This window comes from Micrasema longulum, unplaced genomic scaffold, assembly GCF_059751315.1.
Source record: "Micrasema longulum isolate JH-2025_06_02 unplaced genomic scaffold, ASM5975131v1 h1tg000133l, whole genome shotgun sequence".
Taxonomy (NCBI): domain Eukaryota; kingdom Metazoa; phylum Arthropoda; class Insecta; order Trichoptera; family Brachycentridae; genus Micrasema; species Micrasema longulum.
In genome coordinates this window covers 654,027-678,953 of record NW_028277339.1, presented here as the reverse complement: position 1 = coordinate 678,953, position 24,927 = coordinate 654,027, and the positions used below count along the sequence as shown (strand labels likewise).

Sequence of the window (24,927 nt, the reverse complement as noted above, 5' to 3'; positions counted from 1 at the left end):
ACGAGGACAATGCAGCCGCGAGCGGTGATGGGAGTAATCGTTGTTCCGCGGAAATAGACTCCCCGTCTATCTCCGTGACAATGTCTCCGAACAATGATCCGTCTTACAAATTTCTGTTTACACATGGACAATGGTGGAGCCCTGGGGCAGAACAATACTGTATTGTCCAAGTGTAAACGGCCCTTTATTTTAGTTGTGAATGAATTTTTTACCATGGTACCATGGTTACCACGGTGTTTGTGGCATGCCACAAACACAAAATGCTATATGACACAAAGACTTGACTTATTACTTCCATACGTTTTAGATTCAGTATTTAGTAGACACTGTTAAAATTATAAAATAGGATAATTTTTAATTTATTGCATTGGCTGGTTTAAATGGCAACTTTAAATATGAATAACTTCTTAGAGAGGAAATCCAGCCAGTCAGCAAGCATTTGGACATGCTTAAAACATTTTTAAATTAACTGCCTAGTAAAAGAAGTATAAAAATTGGAAAATTGTTTTTAGGCGTTGCCTAGTAGGTGAATTGGTTCAGCTGGATGATGAATGTTCAGATCACCCACATTTATTTATTTTTTATATATACGGCCTGAGCCAATCACAACAGTTACATCAAGAAACATAAATGCAAGAAACTGAACAAAAAGAACATAAAACTATTTAGCAAAGACACACAAAGGGCAAAACAATAATTGTATACAATATATTCAAAAAAACAAAAGACCTAAAACTTTGAGCTAAACCATGCCAATCCAACTTCATCCCACACTGTTTAGTCGCGAAGAGATCTACGAAAAGCCGGAAGATCAATATTGATCACATGATAAATATTTTAGCTCTTTTACTTCACGAAAGTCAACAGATGGAAGAGTTGAGAAAATGTGGATGTTCAAACTTAGGCAGAATCCTGAATGTTACACATTGTGTGAGGTGGCCACTTAAACCAGCCAATGACAGGTCACAAGCCCTGTAAATGCCTATATATTCATATTACCTTCTCAAAACTGTTTTCCCTCTCTGTTGCACAACACAGCGTTTTTATTTATATTATTCCTATTTGAATCGGGTTGTGGTCTCGTGGCTAGTGTATCGGACTCGCGGCTCAAAGGTCCGTGCTTCAAATCCCACTCTATCCCAACTTGATTACCATTTTCTAATAGTGAGTTATTTACAACTCGTTAAAAATGGCCCTCAAAATAAAATATTTTGGGAAATCATGAGAACGCAAATATTTCTTTAACGAAAAAAAAAAAATTACAACGAATACCCGCAATATCTGCTTAAAATATTAATGCTTTAAATATTGATAATATAAAAGAAAATTACTCTACAGAACCATTTTCATTACCTCTTTTTACCGTAAATTTGTAAAGATAATGCTTTTTTAAGTGAAGAGTTTTTGTCCCGTTTTACTTTTTCAAGTAGGTTCCTATAATTTAATATGCAAATTGAATTTCTTTAATAATTGATTTAAATTTACCTTAATAGATTGCCAAGTCTTTACGTAAACGCGCGTACATTTGTATTTTAAAAGCAACCTTTCTGAATGGATTGGATAAAAATAGTCTAAATTTATATTTAAATTTAGTTTTAAAAAATCAACAAAACTTTAATCATTATTGAGGTTTAAATTATGCATCATGTGAGGCTGCGACATTATGGACAAAGTGAGAAAGGAGTTCTGCGTTGGTTTGGGCACAAGTTGTTTCCCATTTTCTAGGACGATTATATCTTTGTCTGTGCATAACTGTAGCGTACCATGATCATTTTTGTTACAAGTAGGTAAGATGATCCGTCTTTTTACAAGTACTAAAATAATTTGGTTAATCATATCATTACTAGGCTAATGCTTTCGTGATGCGATCTCGCTGGGGAATGTTTGGAAAATCTAATTTATTTATTTATTATGGATAACTTATAAAGCGCCATTTTCGTAATAAAATACCTCAAGGGCGCTTTACATGGTGATTCTATTGTTAAATTAATTTAATTGAAGCTTTTAAATTTGTAACTTAATTAAAATAATTTATTTTGTTGTCACGTGCTACGGATTTATTCAAATGATTTAGAGAACAAGTGGGTTTTCAGTTTTTTCCGAAACATCACTTCACTTTCACAGCCTCGCACCTCTGCTGGGAGAGCATTCCATGCCATAGGGCCTGCGACCGCAAATGCGCGTTCAGTAAATTTAGTGCGCTGTTTGTGTAGAGGTATAATAACTTTTCCTCTCGCCGTAGACGTAGCTGATCTAAACGTGAGACGGCTGTTCATCTGGAATGCATAGTTCCCTTAGATATTCCGGAGCAGAGTTGTGCAGTGACTTATACATAAGCCAACAGAGTTTGTATTCGACCCTCTGTGGAAAACGTAGCCCGTGTAGTTCCCGAAGTAGTGGAGTGATATGACTGAACTTAGAGATTCCGAAAATAAGTCTCGCTGCGGCATTCAATACAGATTGTAGGCGAGTCATTTTGTTCAAGTGTAATAGTTGCACAAATGCGGAGATCCATGCATCACTAAAGATGGAAGCATTATCGACCGAATAAATATGTAAAAATAAAGGAGTTCTGGGTTTTCTTGGATATGTAGAGTGAATGGACGGCAAAAGAATGGCTAAGAAGTTTTACGGAAGATGAATGGAAGAAAACAAATACTTGAGAATAGACATGTTAATGTTAAAAAAAAAAAAAAACCGTTTTCAAGAGAGGAGTTAAGGACTGGATTATCCTTAGTGGGAGGGATTTGAGCGGGAAACTTGTTGGTGATTTTTCGAATGTTTCGGTTTGATTTTTATTTATTTTAAAGAAACCAACAGTCGACAATGATAAAATAACGTGGCGGCCTCCGTGGTGTAGTGGTCAAGACGCTTGACTGACGCACGGAAGGTTCCGGGTTCGATTCCCGGTTAGAACACAAAAATTAAATTGTGATTTTCCTCAAGCCTGGGTGTTCTGTGATGTGATTCACCACTGTAATTGGGCTCCGGCCTGTTGTGCAAAATAAAATAAAAATAAAAAAATATCATTTTTTTTAAAATATAGTTTAAAACAGACCAGCAAAGTTTCTAAATAAAAATCATACATATTATCAAAAAAAGGATGTGTTTATGTGTATTTGTATGAGAGTAAGTGTAGATGTGTGATTATGTGTATTCGTGTGGGAGTAAGTGTTCAGGAGTGTGCATCATTAAATAGTAAGTGGGATTGTATCGCAGCCAAAAAAAAGACTTAATTTATTTTTAAATAAATTAAGGGGCATGTAAAATATATCAATAGATGAAAAAAAAACATTACAGTTAGAGCAAAAACGATAGAGGAAAAAGTGTTGTGCATAAATAGTGCTACAGACTGATATGCAATATATATTTTTAATTTTATTATTATTATATTTCTGACCCAATATAATATTTGTGGTGATATACTCGTATGTCTCTGTCAACTAATTACTCGTCTCAACGCAACACAGGATTTTTAGTCCCATGGAGTTAGGACTTGTCTCAAAAATGTGTAATAAACTACTTATAAGTAAATAAATTAAAAAACGTACAGGAAGGGTGGCATTTTTCCAAAGACAAAGTGATATGGCGTTTAGTCATAAAAATGCCGAGATTTTTATTTTCCGTTATTTTTTATTTTATGATTATTATTTTACGGAGAAAATATAAAGCTATCATAATTTTCCTATCCACACCCAGTGCTGCATAGAGCTATGCAATGGTATCCTATAGCAGCGTATCTGAAGCATTTTTGTAACAAGAAAAGTATAGTGATCAGTCTTACGCCTCAGAATCAAGTCCAATGACATTGAAATATTCTAGTAAAACACATCTTTTAAATAAATGTCTCATGTCGAACATGTTTGAAATCGAACCCGGGACTGCTTGAATCTAAAGCAAACGTGATGGCAATCACAAGCCGGACAAAATTATATCAACGTATATATATATATCTATTTTGCTTTGCTTATAACAAATTGTGTTTTATAATTATTATTTTTTTTTCTAAAATGTTATCAATATCAGTTTCAATATTGGAAAGAAATAGAAAGGATTAAAATATTTTTAATTTATTTAAAAAAATATATTCTTGAGAAATTTTGATAAAAAGTTGTAAAGACATTAAAAGTTTATATTAGTTTTTAAGATGAACTTACTTAAGAAATCATAAAAAAATATTAAATATGATGATCTTAATAACTCGCTAGGGGGCGAAATCCAGTCTAAGTCTACAAAAATTTGGACAAACTCATAAGATTATCTATTAAACGGTCCATTAAGGATATAGGTTATTTAGTACGAAATTGAAATATTCAGCTGTATAAATCTCACCTGCATCAAATTAGGTTTCAGCTCCACAAAAATCAATAGATGGAAGGATTTTTAAAAAAATGGATGTTCAAACAAAGGTAGACTGGTGAATTGTATACACTGTGAAACATTGACAATATTTTCTTAAAAATGTAAAAGATACAAAAAAGCTTGAATATACAAGAAAAATACAAACCCGCTGACTCGTGAGACCGGCTTGTCAGCAGGTTTTTATTTTTGATAAAAGTAGATTTTTTTTAAAGTGTAATAAATTTGCAAACCTAAAAATTACTCAAATTTTTTTTTTAATCCATCTTTAGAAAGTCGTGTCCCAAAACAACATCAATAAAAAAATTATATATTTGACACGAAAAGCATTCGTAGTGATTGTAACATACCTATTTGCTTTATTTTAATATAATAATCATTATTCAATTCATATTTCTTGTATTTAAAAAATAAATTTATATATTATTATTTGTATAAACATGTTTATTCTGATCTTTCCGGCTGTTAATTTTTATATGTTATTCATTGTTTTTATAAATGTAAATAATATTATTAAGTCAGTATAAATATAATCTTCACCAACAAGCTACAAAAAGTGGCTTGGTGGGATTTTAGTTTTAGTAAAAATATAACAAGTGAAATTTTTTTAAATTGTAAAAATGTATAATTAGGCTATTAAATCAAATAAAAAAAAATAAAAATAAATATATTTAGTTGGCTATCCATTTTTAATTAGGAAGTTTTTTTTTTGTGTTATTATATTACTATAGAACTTTTTTCACTTTAAAACATAAAAAATCATGTTATACAATAAAAAAAATCGAGTCATGTTAAATGGAGACTATTCCAACCAGAGGACGCTCCGTATTTATTTTCTAATTTACTAGTTTTATAAAGATTCCCTGGTATTCAATATGTGTATTTATTTATGCAATAAGTTCATAAAATAAAATATTTCACAAGTTATAATAGCGAAAGACAGGTCGTAGGCCAGGTATATGCCTGAACTACGGTTTTTTCTTGTTTTAAAATGTTCTTCATATATGTTTTAATAGTTAATTGAAATAAGTTTTTAACAAAATAAATTGAATGTATTTTAATATTTACATAGTCCTTGTTCGGTAATAAGATTTATTTCGAGAGAGAATATTTGATATTCATCATGTTTTAACTTCTCTCTTTAGTTTTTGTAGTTTACAGCTCCTAAAATTTAAGGACTAAGAATTAAAATATATTAAAGGTTTATCTTAGAAGCGAAAATTCTTTGAAAGCTTTCAGGTAATTTGAATATTTATAATGTCTTATATTAAAACATGAAGTATCGTACAACATAATGAAGTGACAAATAAAATACGCCTGAATTTATTATAAACAAAAAAAAAAGTGTTTTAAAAACGTCATTATTAATATTATGTTAGTACTATAAGAACTTGTAAATTAATCGAAAGCTTTCAGGCAATTTGAATATTTATAAAGTCGTATATAAAAATATAGTTTCCTACAGCATAATCAAATGACCAATCAAATCCACTTTAATTTATTGCGCAATTTAAATTATAAAAACATAGTTTTATGTAGGTACTACAAAAACTCATATTTAAAAAAAGATTCTCCGATCCGTAGGGCACTACATTGGTACAACATCAAATCGACTGCTCCAAGTAAGACAGCACTAAGTCATAAGAGATAGTTTTGCGGGAAAGCAAATTATAAGTTTGTTTTTTTTTCCATATTCTTGGGTCAGGATTCAGTAGTTTTTAAAAATTGTAAAAATATATTATTGGTCTTCATTTTCTAAGTAATCTAGTATTTTATAAACAATATTTTGAGTTTGTCCAAATTTTTGTAGACAAAGACTGGATTCAACTCCCTCGGGAGCGGTTTATATTAACATTTTACAACAGAGATGAAGAACATTTAAGAGAAGGTAATATAGAAGTCTAGGCATCTACAGGGCTTATAACCTGTCAATGGCTGGTTTAAGTGGCCACTTTACACACTGTGTAACATTCACCTTTCTGCCTATATTTGAACATCTATATTCCTTCAATTCATCTGTTCATGTTTGTGAACCAAAAACTTCAACCAGCCATTGACAGGTCATAAGCCCTGTAGATGCCTAGACTTCCATATTACCTTATCTTAAATGTTCTTCATCTCTGTTGTAAAATGTTAGTATTTTATAAGAATTCCTACTATTTTATAGTGTTTTGGGACATAGTGCTGTTTTCTTCGGAATTTATATTTCAGCTATGTGTAGTATGTTGATTTACTTCTCTATTCCAGGGAAAATCAAATAAATAATTCAACTTTCAATGAGCTATTTTGTTTTAAAAAATGAAAAAGATATCCATTATTAACATAAAAACCACCCAAATTTATGATATTTTTGAAAATCCCAATAAATAAAACTATTCGAGCCATACAGTTGGTCTATAAAAATTAGGACATACTCAAAATATTACAAAATTAAGAGATTTTAAACAAAAATTTATCTCATTTCTTTAAAAACCTACATTTATCATGATAAATTAAAAATAATTGTTGATGTTGAAGGATCATAATTTTTAAAATTACAAAAAACAGAAATATAATGAAAATTCTGTTACAAATGATACCGTATCGGACAAATCGGAAAATTCCAAATTCATTCACTTTCTTCGTCTGGTACAGTATTTCTTGTATCAAAATTTTCAATTTCAGAATCAAATGATAAATAAAAATTATGATACTCCTTTGGAATTAGTAAATTGTTACACAATGATCGCAAATCGTTTTGCTTAAGTTTGTCAATTGTTTGTTTTTTATTGTATACACAGGTACAACAGGTTCAACCATTCTCGCAGACTGCCTCCGTCTAGTTCGTTTTACAAGAATGACGGTTAAAGGTTCTTCCATGTGTCCATACTGAATCAAATCTTCCGATGGTTTTTCACATTTAACAGTCACCTTACGTATTTCGCTCCATTTTACAAACGAATAATCATTTGATTTTTTCCAATTTCTTTCCAAAACTAATGACTTGAAATTCAAAAGTCTTGTTAAGACATTTCATTGATTTTATATGGTAAACCTTCGCACATTAAATTAGAGTTACCCATTGTTCAGCCACGTAAATTGTTTTCCCTTTAGGTGCATTATCTATTGTGGCATGTATTGGTCTACTCGTTTTGTGTATGTCTTTTTTCCATAAAACAATGATTGATGTCAATTTTCAACGTCCGAGATGCATATTCTAACATAGAGAAAACAAATATATTACGTGCATTGTGATGATTTCCTAATTTCCAGAATGCACAAAATATTATTTTTTTAGATTCCTTTGCAAAGTTTTCTTGCATTCGAGGAGGCAGTTTGATATGCAAGCTTGTCCCATTTTTGGGGCTGTTTTAATTTGTCCTTTTCTGTTTTTATGTTCTAGACCTAAATTGTACAAATTTCTAGCTTTGTTAACAACCCCGGTCATCGAAGTTTCTTGTGCGTTTGCGCACATTTTTATCGGTTGGTGTCATCTTTCTTTTCCGAGCAGAAGATATACCTATTACGGAACCCACAATATCAAATGAATCTTCTGAACTCTGTATAATAAAATAAATCATTGATTAAACCGACATATTCATTTTTCATGTTACTAAGTATGTACGAGTATCTACAATTTAGTATCGACGCAATACACAGTGATAGGAATTCCATCTTACATCTGTTGTATCAGTAGCATCGTAGAACATTCCCGTTTCCTCGTTAAGATACTTCATTATTATTTTGGCTGTTCTACTTGATACACCCATTTTTAACACACCACACTGTACATATTTCTCTCTATTCTCAATCGAAAAACAATATACTAGTTACTCGAGACAAGTTAGTAAAACTGAAGCAAACTTAGCTAACCAACCAGAAATTCAACCAGCAATTTAACCAGCAATTCAACCTATCAAATTTCAAATAATAAAGTTTCATACACATTATTATTTATCGATCGAAGAAGAAAGTAAGTCTGACTTACAACCATAGATGAAAAATATTTCCCGGAGAGTAAGGAAGTAAATCAACTTACTTCTTAATTCCATGAAAAAAAATGGCTTGTTGCTATTCAACTATTTTTTATATTAATTAATTAACCAATTTAAAAGAGATAGAGTTATAGAAGTCTTCTTGGAAGGAAGACAATGATTTATAACTTTTAGAAATGTGAGTAATTCAAAAACCTCGATTTCGGAGTAACTGCCTTCTTCCTTGGAGCAGTCGAAATGCGTACCTTTATCATCTGTTACATAAAATAAAGGTGATTATTTTTGGTCTTACGCTTCAGATACCATTCCAGGGACAGTGAAATATTGAAGTGATAAATCACATTCCAAACAAATATTTCACGTCGACCCTGACAGGAATCGAAGCGGGGACCTCAAACATGATAGATGAAAAGTATAATGCACCAACCACTACACTATAGGCCGACTTATTCCTGATCGATTGCCCATGTAACACTCATCCAGGGAACACAAAACTGTTATCTTTATCCGCTTGCACGCAAATATATTTTTTAAAAGTAAATGGGAAAAAAAATAAACAAGTCCTAGTATGCTTAAAAAGACAAGTCTATGAATCGTGTATACTCGTATTGTTGGTGACGACATACGGACTAGAAACCATGCCTGTGACACAGAAAAGTAGCCAGTTACTAAAATACACGCAACGGTCCATGGAAAGACAGATGCTCGGTGTATGTCTAAGAGACACAATAAGAAATGAAGAAATAATGTGCCAACTTGCTGTCGTAGATATCATGGATCGTGTAACAAAATTAAAATGGCAGTAGGCAGGATACTTGGTGAGGAAAAATGATAACAGGTAGACACCCAGAATAATAAAATAGAGACCATGGGCAAACAAAAAAAGTGTTGGCAGGCCACAAAAAAAGTAAGTCGACGACATTGCCTTGATAGCCGGTAAAACATGGATGATGAAAGCGGGTAATAGGAAGGAATGAAGACGTTTGGAAGAGGCTAGTGTGGATTTTTAAGCTATTTATTTACTGGGCAACCACGTCGAAAACTGAACCCGAAACCTCTTATATGGTAGGCAAACGAGCTGACACTAATAATTAAATCTTCCTCATCTCTGTTGTAATATAAAAATCTTCATAACTTTCTAGGGGGTAAAACCCAAACTTCTGTTTACAAACATTTGGATGAACTCAAACATTGTAATTGAACCAACTGGTCCAAGAAGTATAAAAATTGGAAAATCGTTTTAAGGCGTTGCCTAATATGTAAACTAATTCAATCAGATGAATGTATTCACAACAATAAGAAAAAATGTATAGAAAATTTTCAACAGATGAAAGAATTTTAAAAATAAAGATGTTCTAACATGGGCAAAATGTTACATGTTATTCTTATTCTTAGATGTAGGAGTTAGTGCTATGCAAGCTCCCAACGTTACTGCGACCAGTAAATATCTACTGTGACGGATCCCCGTGCATAGTTTTCACCTTCCAGGCCCAGGTCTATAAAGAGTCTGGCTACTGTGTGGAAGGCGAGAGTTCTCATCATGCTAAATCTCCCCCGAGGATGAGGCTCCTTTTATGATGTAAAGTATCACGTTCACATATAATGTGCACAGGTGTTTCCTCATCTGCACTGGAGAACCTACACCTAGAAGTTTCGGAAAGGTTCATTCTAGCAAGGTGTTTGTTTAATCTGCAGTGTACTGCAGATAACAATCACTTGAGTTCGAGGCCGAGTTTTATCAGGCCGAAAACAAACATTTGCGAGTACCTTTTTATCAGTTCCTTCGCATGGTGATGTTGAATGATACACTGTGTGTAAAGTGGCCACTTAAACTAGTCAATGACAGGTCATAAGCTCTGTAAATGCCTGGACTTCCATATGTCCTTATCTGAAATGAGCTCCATCTCTGTTAAATGTGTAATCTGAAAGTAAAAAATAGATTAAAAAAATAAATAATATTAAAACATCCCATTGTTTGTTAGTCTGTATCCGGGCAGATGAAAAATTCAAGTCTGTGTGTGAAATAGGACCAGAATCCTTTACGAACGTTTTCGACTTGATGGTTAATCTTACGTTACATCCTGAAAAGGAAATTGATAAAAATTATGAAAACGGTTGGCGCATTCATCTACTTTTCTTGAGGTCCTGGGTTCGATTCCTGTTAAACATAAAGGATTTCTTTTTAAATGTTTTTATACTGCAATATTTCCCTGTCCATGGATTGGCAACTGAAGCGTAAGACTGATCACTTTGCAAACATTTTAGTCCTGCGTCTTATGCACGACCGGGCGTGGATTTAGGTTTGGTGATAATGATGATCGTTTGGTAAATTACATAATATTACAATAATATGTCTCTTTTGCGTTTCAATCAAACTATAGCTTAATTTAAAAACATAATAAGAGGAAATATGTCACTTCAGACTTGCTATTAAAAATAGCACATTTCGTTGAAAATAAATTAAAAAAGCTACCTTAAACAAACTTAATTAAAGCCCGCCCCTTTAGCGAGAGAAAAAGAAAGATTATTTTACAAAAACAGGCCCATCCATTTAAAAGCAGTCAAAATCACATTGTTTTTCAAATTAAAACATAAATTTACGTTCGCGTTTAAAAAGCAACCCCATCTTTTTCATAGGATAAATAAAACGGATAATTGATTGGGTGCTGTGGCGTATAGATATATTTATAAAAGATAATTTACAATGAATATTAAATATTTTATACAGGTAAACATATTTTTTTAAGTTCTTTTTTTTAATAATAATTTTTTGCGTTGTTAGAATTTGACTAAATATTTTAAATAACTCACTTTTAGAAAATGCAAATGAAGTTGGGGTAGAATATGATTCGAACCTCAGGCGTCACGGGACCACAACAACGGTTACAACAGAGATGGAGAAGATTTAATATAAGTGAATATGGAAGTCTAGGCATTTACTAGGCGTTTAAGCGACCACACCTTCACACTCTGTAACATTTACCATTCTACCTATATTTGAACATCTATATTCTTTAAATTCTTTCATCTGTTGATCTTCGTGATAAAAAAAAATATTTTATAATATGTTCTTAATATTTGTTGTAATATATTGATATCTGTAACTCCCATGGGGGTTGAATCCAGTTCTAAAAAATTGCATGTTTTTTCTTGGTCGTCTAAATAAATAGCCGTAAGTGTTCTCAAATATTTGCGAAACATTAATTTTTATTATATTTATTTTTTGTTAACATATTAAAAAAGAGATGAAGAACATTTTAGGGAAGGTAATATTGAAGTCTAGGCATCTACAGGGCTTATGACCTGTCATTGGCTGGTTTAAGTGGCCACTTTACACACTGTGTAACATTCACCATTCTGCCCATATTTGAATAGCTATATTCCTTCGATTCTTTTATCTGTTGATGTTTATGAAGTTAAAGAGCTGTAATCTTTATTTATGCGGGTAAGATTAATCTAATTGAATTATTTCACCAACCTACATACTCGGCTACGCCTGAAAATTTTCCTTTTTTCAATTTCCATACTTCTTCATGGACCAGGTGGATTTATCAACAATATTTTGAGTTTGCCCTAATTTTTGTAGACAAAAAATGGATTCAACTTCTTGGGGAGCTGTTAATATTAACTTATTACAACAGAGTTAAATAACATTTTAGAGATGGTAATATAGAAGTTTAGGCATCTACAGGTTACACAGTGTTCAAACTGGCCACTTAAACCAGCCAATAACAGGTTATAAGCCCTGTAGATGCCTAAACTTCTATACTACCTTCCTTAAAATGTTTTTTTATTTCTGTGGTAATATGTTAATATTAACAGCTCCCTAGGGAGTTGAATCCAGTCCTTGTCTACAAAAATTTTGACAAACTCATATGGTTGTGAAAGAAATAATTGTTTTTTTAATATTTAAAAAAAAAATATTTGTACATTTTATCATGTGACATATATTTTTCTGGACATTTACACTTATTTAATATTTTTATTAAAATAAAAAGATGTGCCTTCAAGAGTAAGTTACCTATGGGTGGATTTGCTGATCTGCAAATTATTGAAACTCGTTTATGGGCTGAAAATGTTACCACATAAACATTTCGTTGAAATAAAGTCTTGTTTAAAAACCGAAAATGGCAAAGTTATTTTACAGAATTCGCTGACTGAAAAATTAGGAAATCAAAGGTTCGAGAGGTGTTTACTTAAATCAAAAACGTTGTTTAATGATGTATGTTTGCCAAGTCTTTTTGTTTCACGAATCAATTTCAAACAATGCTGTTTTAATTGTGTTTTTATTTGATTTCATACCTGAAAATAGAGCTCGCGATATTTGGTTATCATTTACACGCTAGAATAAAAATAATGTTCATTTTTAAATATTCATACGAAAACAAAGCCGATATCAAATATGACACTATTTTTAGATTAAAAACCCTATTCTTTTCCGATTCCTTTATAATGAATTAAAATAAAATACAACCAACAATATTCAATGCAAGAAGAGCTTAACTTTGTCGGAATTTTAAATTAAAAACAGATATAACATTATGTTTTGGCAAATTGAATCGACTACTTCTTTATCTTTTTCTATCGCTTGATTTAAGCCTGTTGGCCTGTTACTCTTTGCATCCAACTAAAACCAAAATGGACACCAAATCATTGAAACAATAGGCATCATCCTTCCCTTCGGTAACTAAACATGGTATATACCATCTTTCGGGGATTTGCAAGTAGCCTGTAGCCACATGTGCAGCCGTAAATCCCTACAATCTATGAAAGCCACCCTTCGGATATTTTCTTTTTTAAGAAAAAAATAAAATATTTGCGTTCTTATGATTTACCCAAATATTTCATTTTGAGGGCCATTTTCAACGAGTTGTACATAAATCACTATTAGAAAATAGAATCAAATTGGGGTGGAGTGGGATTCGAACCACGGACCTTTGGTCCGTGAGTCCGAGACGCTAGCCACGGGATCACAACATATTCATAGTGTTGAAACGGTGTTTTATCTGTATGGTTATTTTTATCTTTTTAGCATGAACACTTGACAAATTAACTATTCTGCTCAATATTTATTTTGGTAAATTTATTGATATAATTTTTAAATTGCTAGAATTCTACTCGTCTATGCGCTTTGTAGCTGCAAGACAATTGGTTATATAGTCTCGATAGGTTAATGTTATTAACCATGAAATGACTAAATTTTGTTAATGGGGTCTAGAATTACAAGTGTCCATACGCTCAGTGGCTGCAAGATTTGTTGGAATCTAACTCTTATTTTTATAAATAAGTTATTTAGTTTTTTTTTCATTTTATTCAAACTCTAAACTTCGTTAATAGATAAAAACTATAATGTTAACGGGGCTATATTTCTGACCGTTTATGTGCTTTGTAGCTGCAAAACGTGCTGTAATCTAACTCCTATATGCTATAATTGTAATATATCAAAGTTGGAGACGAGGAATCCCAACCGTCCGTGTGCTCTGTAGCTACAAGACGTGCTGGGATATTTATTTATCGAACAGCGTCCTTGAGGTGATTTTTACAAAATCACGGTAAATAAATTATTAAAATATAATAAAATAATCAAGTTTCCTCTTGAGAGGTGGACTGCTAGCTGTCCTTTTATTTTTTTGGATGTCGTTTTTCAGGTCTGCTACCTCGAGGTTAACTGTCCCTTGCTGTTCGTACGGCTTCTGATTCTTTTATTCTGGTCACATTCTTAATCGTAAACCTTATTTTCTGCCAACATTACCCTGAAAAAACGCGAAGTAATTAAAAAAACATACCATAACTTCTATTTCATACCATTATTTGTATCCTAATGATGTATATACTACGTCATTGGTAAAGCTCGTTGTCTCCGGGGATGTCAATTGTATAAAACGCCTTCATTCCTCTTGGTCCAGTTCCTAGTCGAGGGTAGCGTTTAGTGAGTCCGTTAGTTATTTTATTTGGTTAGTCTACACTTTCGCTCTTTATTCATCTTCCTTTTTTGTATCCGCGCCTAAGTGGAGCACGTGGAGATCACCAAACGCTTTAAGGAGATCTTATCACTGGCCAGCACTCTCGCTTTCTCTCACGTCAATCCAGCGTCCTTTTGTTCTGCCAAATAAGGCCGAAAAATATTCATTGACGACCGTCTAGGATGGCAAAACCCCGCAGGAGTGATGAGGGGGTAACTGGAGTTATGGCTCTTTTGGGCCATCCACAGCACGTGTCCAAACCAGGTCCACTGCTTCACTGACTTTAATGTAGGTAATGAAATTGAGCCACTGACAATATTCTTCTCAGAGTTTTACTTTCATAACTCAGAAGTTGCTTGCTCGCTCACCCTCTACTGTCAAAGTTACTACCAGCTTTTCAAGACACCTCATTCATTTTTCCGAATTGTCTAAATTTGTCCCGGCGTTCTGTCCTGCGCGGTCGAGGCTGTTCACGGAGCTGGAACAATACTATATTGTCCTTTCTATTGTATTGTCCACGTGTAAACGATAATTTATTTATTTATTCAAGCTAGGTTTACGCATTCGATGCCAGTCCAAGGATCGTAAAATATTTCAGCCAAACAAACAGATTTCAATATTAGGTAAAATCAAATCGAGTAACTGAACTACGGATTTTACTGTATAAATTCCAAGTATTTATATAGAATATCTTATACTCGAATATTACAATATTTTAAATCTTTTTTAGTGTCTACGTAGTTTAATACTACTTGTATTATGAAAATTAACTTTATCTTATTTACGCTCGAAGACACAAGCAAACAGATAAGAAAGATTAAAGTTGATTAACAATGTTTTGAGTGTGTCCAAATGTTTGTAAACAGGCTGAATTTTCTCCCTAGGGACCTAAATTTATTGCAACAAAGATGAAAAAAAAAAAAATTTGAGAGAAAGATATGGAATTCTTGGCATTTACAAAGCGAATGACCGGTTATTGGCCAGATTAAGTGGCCTATTTAAAAATGCTCAAAACATTGTTGATTGAACTAACCGATAAAAAAAGAAGTATGAAAATTGGAAAAGTTATCTCAGGCGTTGCCTAGTAGGTGAAATAATTCAGCCCGATAAATCTCACCCACATCAACAAAGGTTTCAGCTATTTTACTTCAGAAAAGTTAACAGATGGAAAAGTAAGGAGACGTGGATGTCTAAACACAGGTAGAATGGTGAATGCTGCACAGCGTCTAAAGTGGCCGCTTAAAGCAGCCAATGACGGGTTATAAGCCCTATAAAAACCCAGACTTCCATATGCCCATCTCAAAAATGTTTTCTTTTTTCGTTGCAACAAATTTAAATAAAAGTTAACCATATATGCACATAAACAACTTTTCTTTGTCCACTGGTTTCGAGACGTACACGTCTCTTCTTTAAGACACTAATTACATAAAAATGCAAAACCAGAAACATATTATTTTTTTGATGGCTTAAATAATTCATTGTTAATTAACTTAATTCGAACTCACACAGAGAAAATGTATTTAAGAGACAATTTGCTCGTAAATTTCCCACAATATCTATAAGATTGTTTTCCAACCTTTTTACGCGACCCCCTTGCGAATAGAATAATAGCTGGCGACCCCCCTTTTTCGTCCAACCCTCCCAAATAATTTATTAAAGCAGCGTGGGAAAAAAATTAGGTTATTTAATAATATCATCGTTTTTAATTTAATTTATAAAATTTATATTTGAAGCACTAACTTTATGGTTATTCAATAATATAAAATAAATAAAAACAACAAATAGCCTTGAAACCAGTCGGTAGAAAAAATAAAAAATGTTTCAAAACAATATTTTTTTTATTTTTTTTTATTAGTTCAATATTCATAGAGAAATTGTTTTAGCTGTCACGAGAGAAAAATTGTAAATTTTTTAAAACTACCTCTGATTTGATGGCTCGCTGTCACACGGTAGTTGTAAACCCCCAGGTGGTCGCAACCCACAAGTCAAAAAACACTGCTCTATAATATTATGTGGATCTTTGGTCATCCTATGTACTTAAGAGCTTGTCCCTTTTCTCTTTACTTGATAAAGGCGTTTCGTAAAAAAACTTACTAGGCATTACTATTCCTGTATACACAAAGGTTTATTTTTCAAATAGCTTTTTTTAACAATTATTTTTAGTTCAATTATTTTAGTTTCAAAAACACTAAATGCCAAAAAAGCAATATTACTGCGGAACACAAAAAAAGAACCATAACATGAACATAAAAATAGACGACGAAACTCGCATAGAACTAAAACAAGTGACAAACCTAGGACTCACCATAGACAGACAATTAAAGTAAACGAAACACACAGTCGGACTCACCAAAGTAATGGCATTATTAAATAGCCTCTTCTACACAAATAAAGACCTTACACCAAAAAAAAAGATAAAATCATGAAGTACAAAGCTTATGTTAAAAGCAAATTGTGAGTCATGATTGCCTTATGAAGAACCGGTAACAAGACAGACATAACAATGATACAAGGACAACAAAATAAAAAAAGACAACTTAGCTTGTCTGACCCCTACGACTGAACTGTTTGAAATACATACCAGTTTGACATAAAATACTTTGTACACAAAATTGTTCTAGAAATTATCGTACATGACGATGATATAACATTAAACAAAAATGCTGACATGCACAAATATAAAACCAGACAACAACAACACTAACAGATTAAAAAAGCATAGACAAACCTAGAACAGTCAAAAATATTTTATTTTTTTTATTCTTATATGTGAGTTACATTATTTTTTTACCTTGCTTGTAATGTACAAGGTTTATATTTACTTCAAAGCGATAGTTATTTATTTGTTTACTTTAAAAAATATATATTAAATTTACTTTAATGAAAAACTTTATTTAGTTATTTTATGGAAGGATGAGTGGGATGTTTCGGCTGTGACCTGTTTCAAAAGCTTCTCCGCATTTACTCTAGTGACGAGAAAACCACAGAAAACTCGTCAGAAGAAGGCGGACCGTTGTAATTCGTCAACAGATCTTCCGATCCACTTGAAGAGTGTTCGGCATTTGGTGTCCTGCTATCATTGATACCTTTTATTGCCTTTATTATATTTGTCATGTATAATTTTACCTCTCTTGAAAAGTCCCTATGAATATTGAAAACACCATTTTTTCTTTAAATTTTAGACGTCTAGTAAAAAGTGAACATCTCTGTCTATTGACATAATACATACATATAAAAGCATAAATAACAAATTAAACATTTTACTGTGTGTGCTGTGGAAAAATTTAGAAATCGCGGTTGTATATTTTCACAAGCTTTGTAAAGCTCTCAAACAAAGCCACACATAACTGTTTAAAGTAATTTTTCTTCGAAACTACCCATTTCCTTGAAAAATCATGAACCAAGAAATTCAAATAGAAATCATAATATAAAAAATATGTTTTTTCGCGATATTCAATACATTTCACGTATACCTTTTTTTTATGAAAAAAAATATTCGCTCTCAATTTTTCTTAAACGGTCTAAATTAGTTAGTAGAATACAGCCTATTGGCATAATACGGGAGTAAAGTACCTTTTTACTAAATACTTTGTTTGCAATTTGAAAACATCTAGTTTAAATTAGTTGTAATTTGTCTGTATTGGATTATTGAATCTCACGTCCTACGAAACTTTCTAAAACAACTATTTGGTTTTCCAATATATGATGCAGTAGAAACCACTGATATGTTCTCCTCTAACGGGAAAACAGTTGGCGGATGTTTACTAACAAATAAAACCAAACATGTAACTTTTAATTAATCGGAACATCCCTCAATCTCGGTTTCCAATAAAACAAGTGACAGCATTTGTATTTATTTCGACAGTATTCGAAATTACGTCAAAATACGGAATAACGTTTACATTTCGTTTTTGGAAACATAAATGTAACACAAATAATGCTGGAAGTATTTTGAATACAAGATAAAGATACATTTCCGTATTTATATAAAATAGAATATAGATTTTGGACAAGTGTTTTCGATTCTATGAAGAATTCAGTGCAGGAAATTGTGTATATAAATTGATTTCTTACGTAAAAAGAGTTACGTTTCCGCGGTAAAAAATTGAGAATTTAATTGAACGGCGAAGCTTCTACGTATAAAAAAAATAACTACTTACGATAGATTTTGAATCGGGTTGTGGCCTCGTGGCTAATGTTGCGGACTCGCGGATCAAAGGTCTGAGGTTTGAACCCCACTCTACCCCAACTTGATTTCCATTTTCTAATAGTGAGTTATTTACAACTCGTTGAAAATGGCAACCAAAATTGAAATATTTGGGTAGATTATAAGAACGCTAATATTAGCCACAGGACCAGAACCCGATATATATCCCCGATAAATATCCCGATATATACCTTACATTTGATAAGAAAAAAACAAATGGCTGACATGTAATAGTTGATTCTAATTTCTGGTTTACATTTACTGGTTGAATTTTTATATTATTTTAAAACAATTTCATAAATATTTATGCAAATTAATAAGTTTTTAATGGTGTTTATACCTTTATTGTTTTCTGAACTCCTGTGTACAACTTTCTCTGAATAGGAAAAAAAACCTGCTGACAAGCTAGTTTCGCGGTTTGGCGGGTTCTTTTATTTTCTTTTATTTATCATGCACATTTTTAAGTTTTATTTTTATTTGTTTATTTAATGCTGAATTTTGATAAATTTGATTATTTATCAATTGGTATGCAATGTAGATGGATGGGTGTGTCATTGCCACACAAAAAATTAAGATACTTTCTCGTTTACTGTACGTGACTTGAATACGATGGTTTAATTCGACCATTGATATTAAAAGCAAATAAGATTGGATCAACAAATAAAATTTTGGAGAAAATATATCTTAAAGGTGATACAAAAAATGTTTAGGAGAAAGTGATGCGGAAGATTTACTTATAGGCTTAAATTTCACACAGATCGTAAAAATTCACACAGCGCGGGGCCAGGTAAATAAAAGTAAAATTTAAATTTAAAAAAAAAGTAAAATTTGGTAAATTAATTATTGTTATACTGTTCATTTTTATTATTGTGTCTCTATACACACCAAGTGGAATTTGTATTTCACTGAAACGTATCGTAATTATTTAATACGTAATAGCAAAGTGATCAGTCTTATGCTTTAGGTAAATAGGGACTGTGGAATATTGCAGTAAAAAGACATCCATCAAACAAATATCTCAAGTCAATCAATCCTGCCGGAAATTGATTTATTCATTATTCACGAGTATACAGCTTGAGCCAATTACAACGGTTAAATCAAGAAACATATGTATTAGTAACTGAATAAAAAGAACATAAAACTATATTCAAGAAGCTAAACTTTTAGATCTAAGACAAATATATTGATTCCAATGTTTAAAATATATATTTAACAACCAAAATGTATTTACAAGTAATTCAAATATACCAAGTCAAAGAAGGAATCGTGTGTTAGAAATACCACATTGTAAAACAAGGCTCGCATAGAGACATGCATATTTTATAGGCCCAAATTTTTTTAATTCTTTTTTTACTGATAATATTTCATCGATTCCAAACTCTCAAAATTTTCCTTCTTTTAAAAAACATGCTCTATCCTGGATTCAAACTAAAGATGTGAACTCTTTTTTTCTATGATTTATTTTGTTGCCCTTTAATAATAAGGAATATTTTTGTGTTTTTTTAAATATTTTTTATTTCCTTTTTTAATTACTATAAAAAAAATACCATTTTATCTTTTACAGAATATTTTATTTTTTCTTTCTTATGTTATATGAAAATATTGTGTAATAACTGTCCATTATATATTATAGAAGCTAAAATTCATTAACATTTTCTTGGATACCCACGAACAGGCCATGCCTTTGTGGGATTTTTCGTTTACTATTTTTCTATTAATACTCTGTTTTATTATTATGCTTGTTGTAAAAAACAAAAAAAAAAATAATAAAATAAAATTAAAAAAAATATGGTAAAGACAAACAAGGGCAATAAACTTATGGTATTTAATACATTAAAAAACATGATCAATTTATAAAACTTCGAGCTAACCCATGCCAATCCATTTTCATTCCACACTTTTTGTGTCGAAGAGATCTACGAAAAGCCGGAAGATCTATCCCAAAGAATTCCAAGTTGTGTGACAAACTGACTAATCTATACATTTTAGGCATTGAGGCATTAACATTAAAGTTGCTCTTAGATAATTTGATAAATAACAGATTTTGACCACTGGAGACACGGTTGGGAACATGAAAAGAAATTTATTGCAACAAAGATAGAACAAATAAATCACTGAAATTACTTGGCTTCATTAACAGAATATCCTCTGATTTTACTAATGTCCGTACAATCAAAACTCTTTATTGCTCAACTGTTCGCCCTCTTCTTGAATATGCCTCAGTGATCTGGTCTCCATTATATGTCAATCGCATAAATCACATTGAATCAGTCTAACATCGCTTGCTTCGAAAAATAGCGTGGATGCTTGGACTAGAGAGAGATAATTATTCTTATGCTGAAATAGAGTCAATGTTAAATATTTCTAGTCTACAAAAACGTAGAACTAATATTGACTCCATATATATGTTCGGCATACTAAATGGTATAATCGATGTTCCATCATTACTGGGACTAGTAAAATTCAATATTCCGACTCGTAGATTGAGAAACAATGAAGTACTGTTCATCGATCAGCATAGAACAAACTATGGCCTAAATTCTCCAATGACCCGCCTTTGTCGTATTGTTAACTCAAGACAGGATCTGGACTTTTTTGGTTTAAGTTTACAACGATTTAAACGAGCACTAAATAAATAGTCCAGATCTTGTCTCGATGTCCCTTATGTTTGTCAATGCTTCTTTCTTTTTTCTTTAAATGTTTTAAACTACTCTTTTATTGTAATATTTAAACCTTATAAATTGTATACATGGACAATGTCAGTTAATAAATAAATAAATAAATAAATAAATAAACATCACTTAGAGCATAAATTATTTTAAATCTAAGTTCTTCTTTCTGCAATGAAGACGGATTAAGAGATTGCTTTATTTCAAAATAGGAATAATTTACTTGAAATCCAAGTAACAATGCCGCTTTTCTCAGAAACCTGTGTTGGACAGAACTGATATGGTCAAATGAGTCCTATAGAATGGGGACCAAATCGGGGAAGCATGTTCTAGACGGGGTCGAACTAATGAGCAGTAAAGAGTTTTAATAGTATTCATATTTTTTTAAGTCCGTCATCATTCTATTGATAAAACCAGGAAGTTTGAAAGTTTTGGTTTACAATATTATCGATGTGATCACAATAGGAGATTTTACTACCTTAATTAATGCCAAGATCCTTTATTGATGAAATCCTTGAAAGATATACATTTTTCAGTTTGTAGTTGAATTCGATGGGATTTTTTCGTCACGTGATAGATACTATCAAATAAATATATGAAAATCAAGGCAGATAAATAAACTAACCAGTATACCATGAGTTCGATTAATCTCGATTCGATTTCCATTAGCAGGACTTTTACACACCTGAGATAAGCTCATAATCAGTCGAAGGTTCGCGTTATATTTCAAACAGAACGGAATTATTAATTTTCGCTAAAAACAAGAATCTTGATGACTCGGGTCAAGTCAATCGACTATATTATAAACAAATAAAAAGTACAGTAGAAATCAATCGATCCTAGTTAGGTAATTTAAACATTTGTGAATTTGTTAGATTCATATGATAAAGGCCTTGGACCTGTCATTGGACAGTTGTGTCTTTTTTCGCCCAGTGTATTGTGCCTTCACTATTTACCATTTTAATCTCGGTGGTAACTTTAATTTTTGGTGAGGTACCTGGAAGAGTAATTACAATGTTTGCAAACATTTTAATAAATCATAGATAGTATCTAGAAGAACTGTTTTAATTACTGAATTTTACTATATTTTTTTAAAATGAAAATCAAAATAGCAATAACATTAAAACTTTTAAAGCACATTTATCTACAGAGGTTTAAAAATCTTCACATATAATCATGGAAATATTAATAGGCTAAAATAAAGTACATTTTATTTATGTACTCATTCACTAATAATTTATTTATTTACGTTTACACGATATTATGTTATTGATTTAATTCCATTTAAATATTATTGCGCATTTTTGTGTATAATCAATAAAATAAAATTATTTTTCGGTTTGGGAACTCCACTGTTCCTCTGTCATGGCTTGGTACTTCTGGATTATATATTTTTTTTAAATAATTTTCGTTTTTATCTAATATGATTATAAATGCATTGTTCACAGATATTCGATGGGCGCAAAATCACGACAACAAGTGGTATGTTCGTTACTTTGTGTGACCACATCAAGTATGCCACAAACAAAGGAAACATCAGGTAAATTCGATATTGCATTAATTTTTTTTATTATTCTATACAGATGTTTATTTGTACTTATTTTTTCGAATAAAAAAGTTCGGTACTACTTAAAAAAATGTACAAAAAACATATAAAAAATGTCAATAAAAACAAAAAACACTGAACTTCCTTATTGTCTAAAATAAATATTTGCTTTGTGGCCCAAGGCCTAAACTAGTTGGTGAAAACCGACTTGCATCCAGCTCAAAGCATTTATCCAAACAGATAAATAATTTAATGTAGTGTTATAATTATTTCAGAACACCACCGCCGCACCATGGCCAACCGTTTTTTTAGATTTTTGAATGAAAAAAAACTTATTTTATCTGGGATAAGAGAGTTATTTTTTAATAAAATATCTCTAACAGGTGGCAAATGGCATTTTCGCATGTTTCTACCTAAGTTCCAGCATTTATTTCGCATGGAATTTAACAAATTTCAATTAAAAACTTTAGCTTACTCCCACTATGATTTAAACACATCTAGAATAGGCAAAACTTAAACATAAATATAATAAAAATGTGTTTTATAGTAATTAATTTTATTGAGAAAATAAGATTTTTTCAAATTAAGTGTTATAGTATCGCACAGATAAATATTAAAGGCAGAGTAAATATTAGTTTTGTACCTTAAAGCTGAAAGGCTGGAAGTCACATTTTTTGAAAAATTGAGTTATGAATGTCATTTTGTTTATATATTCAGATTCTATTAATGCTAAAAACATTGGAGTTATCCGGTACACCGCAACTGATATAGTTTGTTCTAAAACACCAGCAGTTCAGTAATAATACTCATGCTTTCAACAAAATTCAATAGTTTTCTGGTATTAAAGAAGTGGATACCGATTAAATTCTACAGGTTTTATAACTAACTACCTATAATGCAGCGAAATATTTTGCACAAAATTAAGTTTTACTGTCATAATCAACCGTACTTAACGATTATGTGATTTCTTTTGCCGTTAATTTCATTATTTTACTTTGCTATTTTCCACATACTGTTTACTTTCAATTACTGTTTTATCGCTATTAATATCATTTCATTAAATTTATATTTATCTGTTATTTTCATAAATCTTTATTTTTTTAATTAATGGTACGCAATTAAATGTTTTAGCATAAAAAAGTTTTATAAATACATTGTTCTTCATTAAATATTCTACAATACTTTTTATACTAAAGTCCGGGGAGGAATTGGGGCGCGGGTCGGGGGGTTAGAACAAAAAACATTGAAGTCCTACAGTTATGTGATAGTCCATATTTTAAATGTTTTTTTCTTTAATATTCTTATCAAAAGCCTATAAATCCAAAAAACAGCAACAGTTTTACAACTTCTAACCGCTTTCCTGAACAATTTACCAAATGTGAATTTCAGCATTTCAGCTCTAAGGTACAAAGTTTATACTCGTATACTGTATAATTTTTAGCAATTAAATAAATAAATAATTTTCGTAAAAAAATAACGAATTGCCCCAGAAAATCTTTTAGCATTTTCGTACTTAACAGATTTGTAGAGTGTTCAATAAATGTAATTTATTGAATGTAAAAGGATTACGACTATATGTTTTTATTCGCATTACTAAACTCTACATAAAAAGTTTAATTGATATGTGCTGAGACTTAGTTAACAGTTCAAATAAATTTCTTAAGGTGCTTTTTGAAGTTTTTATCGAAATAACCTGAAGATAAATTTAACTATGAAACGTATAAACTTAATGAAATCTTATTTGATTGCGTGAGTTATTTATTTAAATTGTAAATGCATTTTAACCTATTTTTTATTTTTTTTAAATTGTGTAAACAAACAGTAGATCCAGAAATGTTGACGATTTCTTAATATATTAGTGTAGGACACTTTTGCAGACACCAAAAAAATTGTTTTCGTTTAAGACAGTAATTTGAATTACGTTAAATATAACAAGTGTTAAAGATAAGAAATGAAAAATATGTAAATAGTAATAAAATTAATTGAATATCAGTTTCTCTCAATATTTATGTCATTTTTTACTAAAATTTACATTAATTGTCATAAAAAATATCAGTCTCGGTAAATCTATTATTATATTGCTCGCATATTCTAGGTATTGTAGATTATTTTAAATAGTTTGTTGACGCGTTATCTTGTGTAAAACAGAAGCATTTGTCTTGTCGGTCTAGATGGCACACGGAATAGAAGCCTTCAAGTTGATTAGCGG

The 24,927-nt window shown here is 31.3% G+C and overlaps 1 protein-coding gene across 3 annotated transcripts in view; it reads left to right on the top strand.

The window, feature by feature from the left end:
* The window catches only part of Nos (Nitric oxide synthase), a 436,979-nt gene that overhangs the window by 282,236 nt on the left and 129,816 nt on the right, over positions 1-24,927 (top strand). For all 3 annotated transcript variants that reach the window (XM_088241938.1, XM_088241932.1, XM_088241947.1), the window contains one exon: positions 22,621-22,712. In XM_088241938.1, coding sequence (XP_088098064.1) covers positions 22,621-22,712 — 92 coding nt within the window. The remainder of the gene's footprint in view (positions 1-22,620; positions 22,713-24,927) is intronic.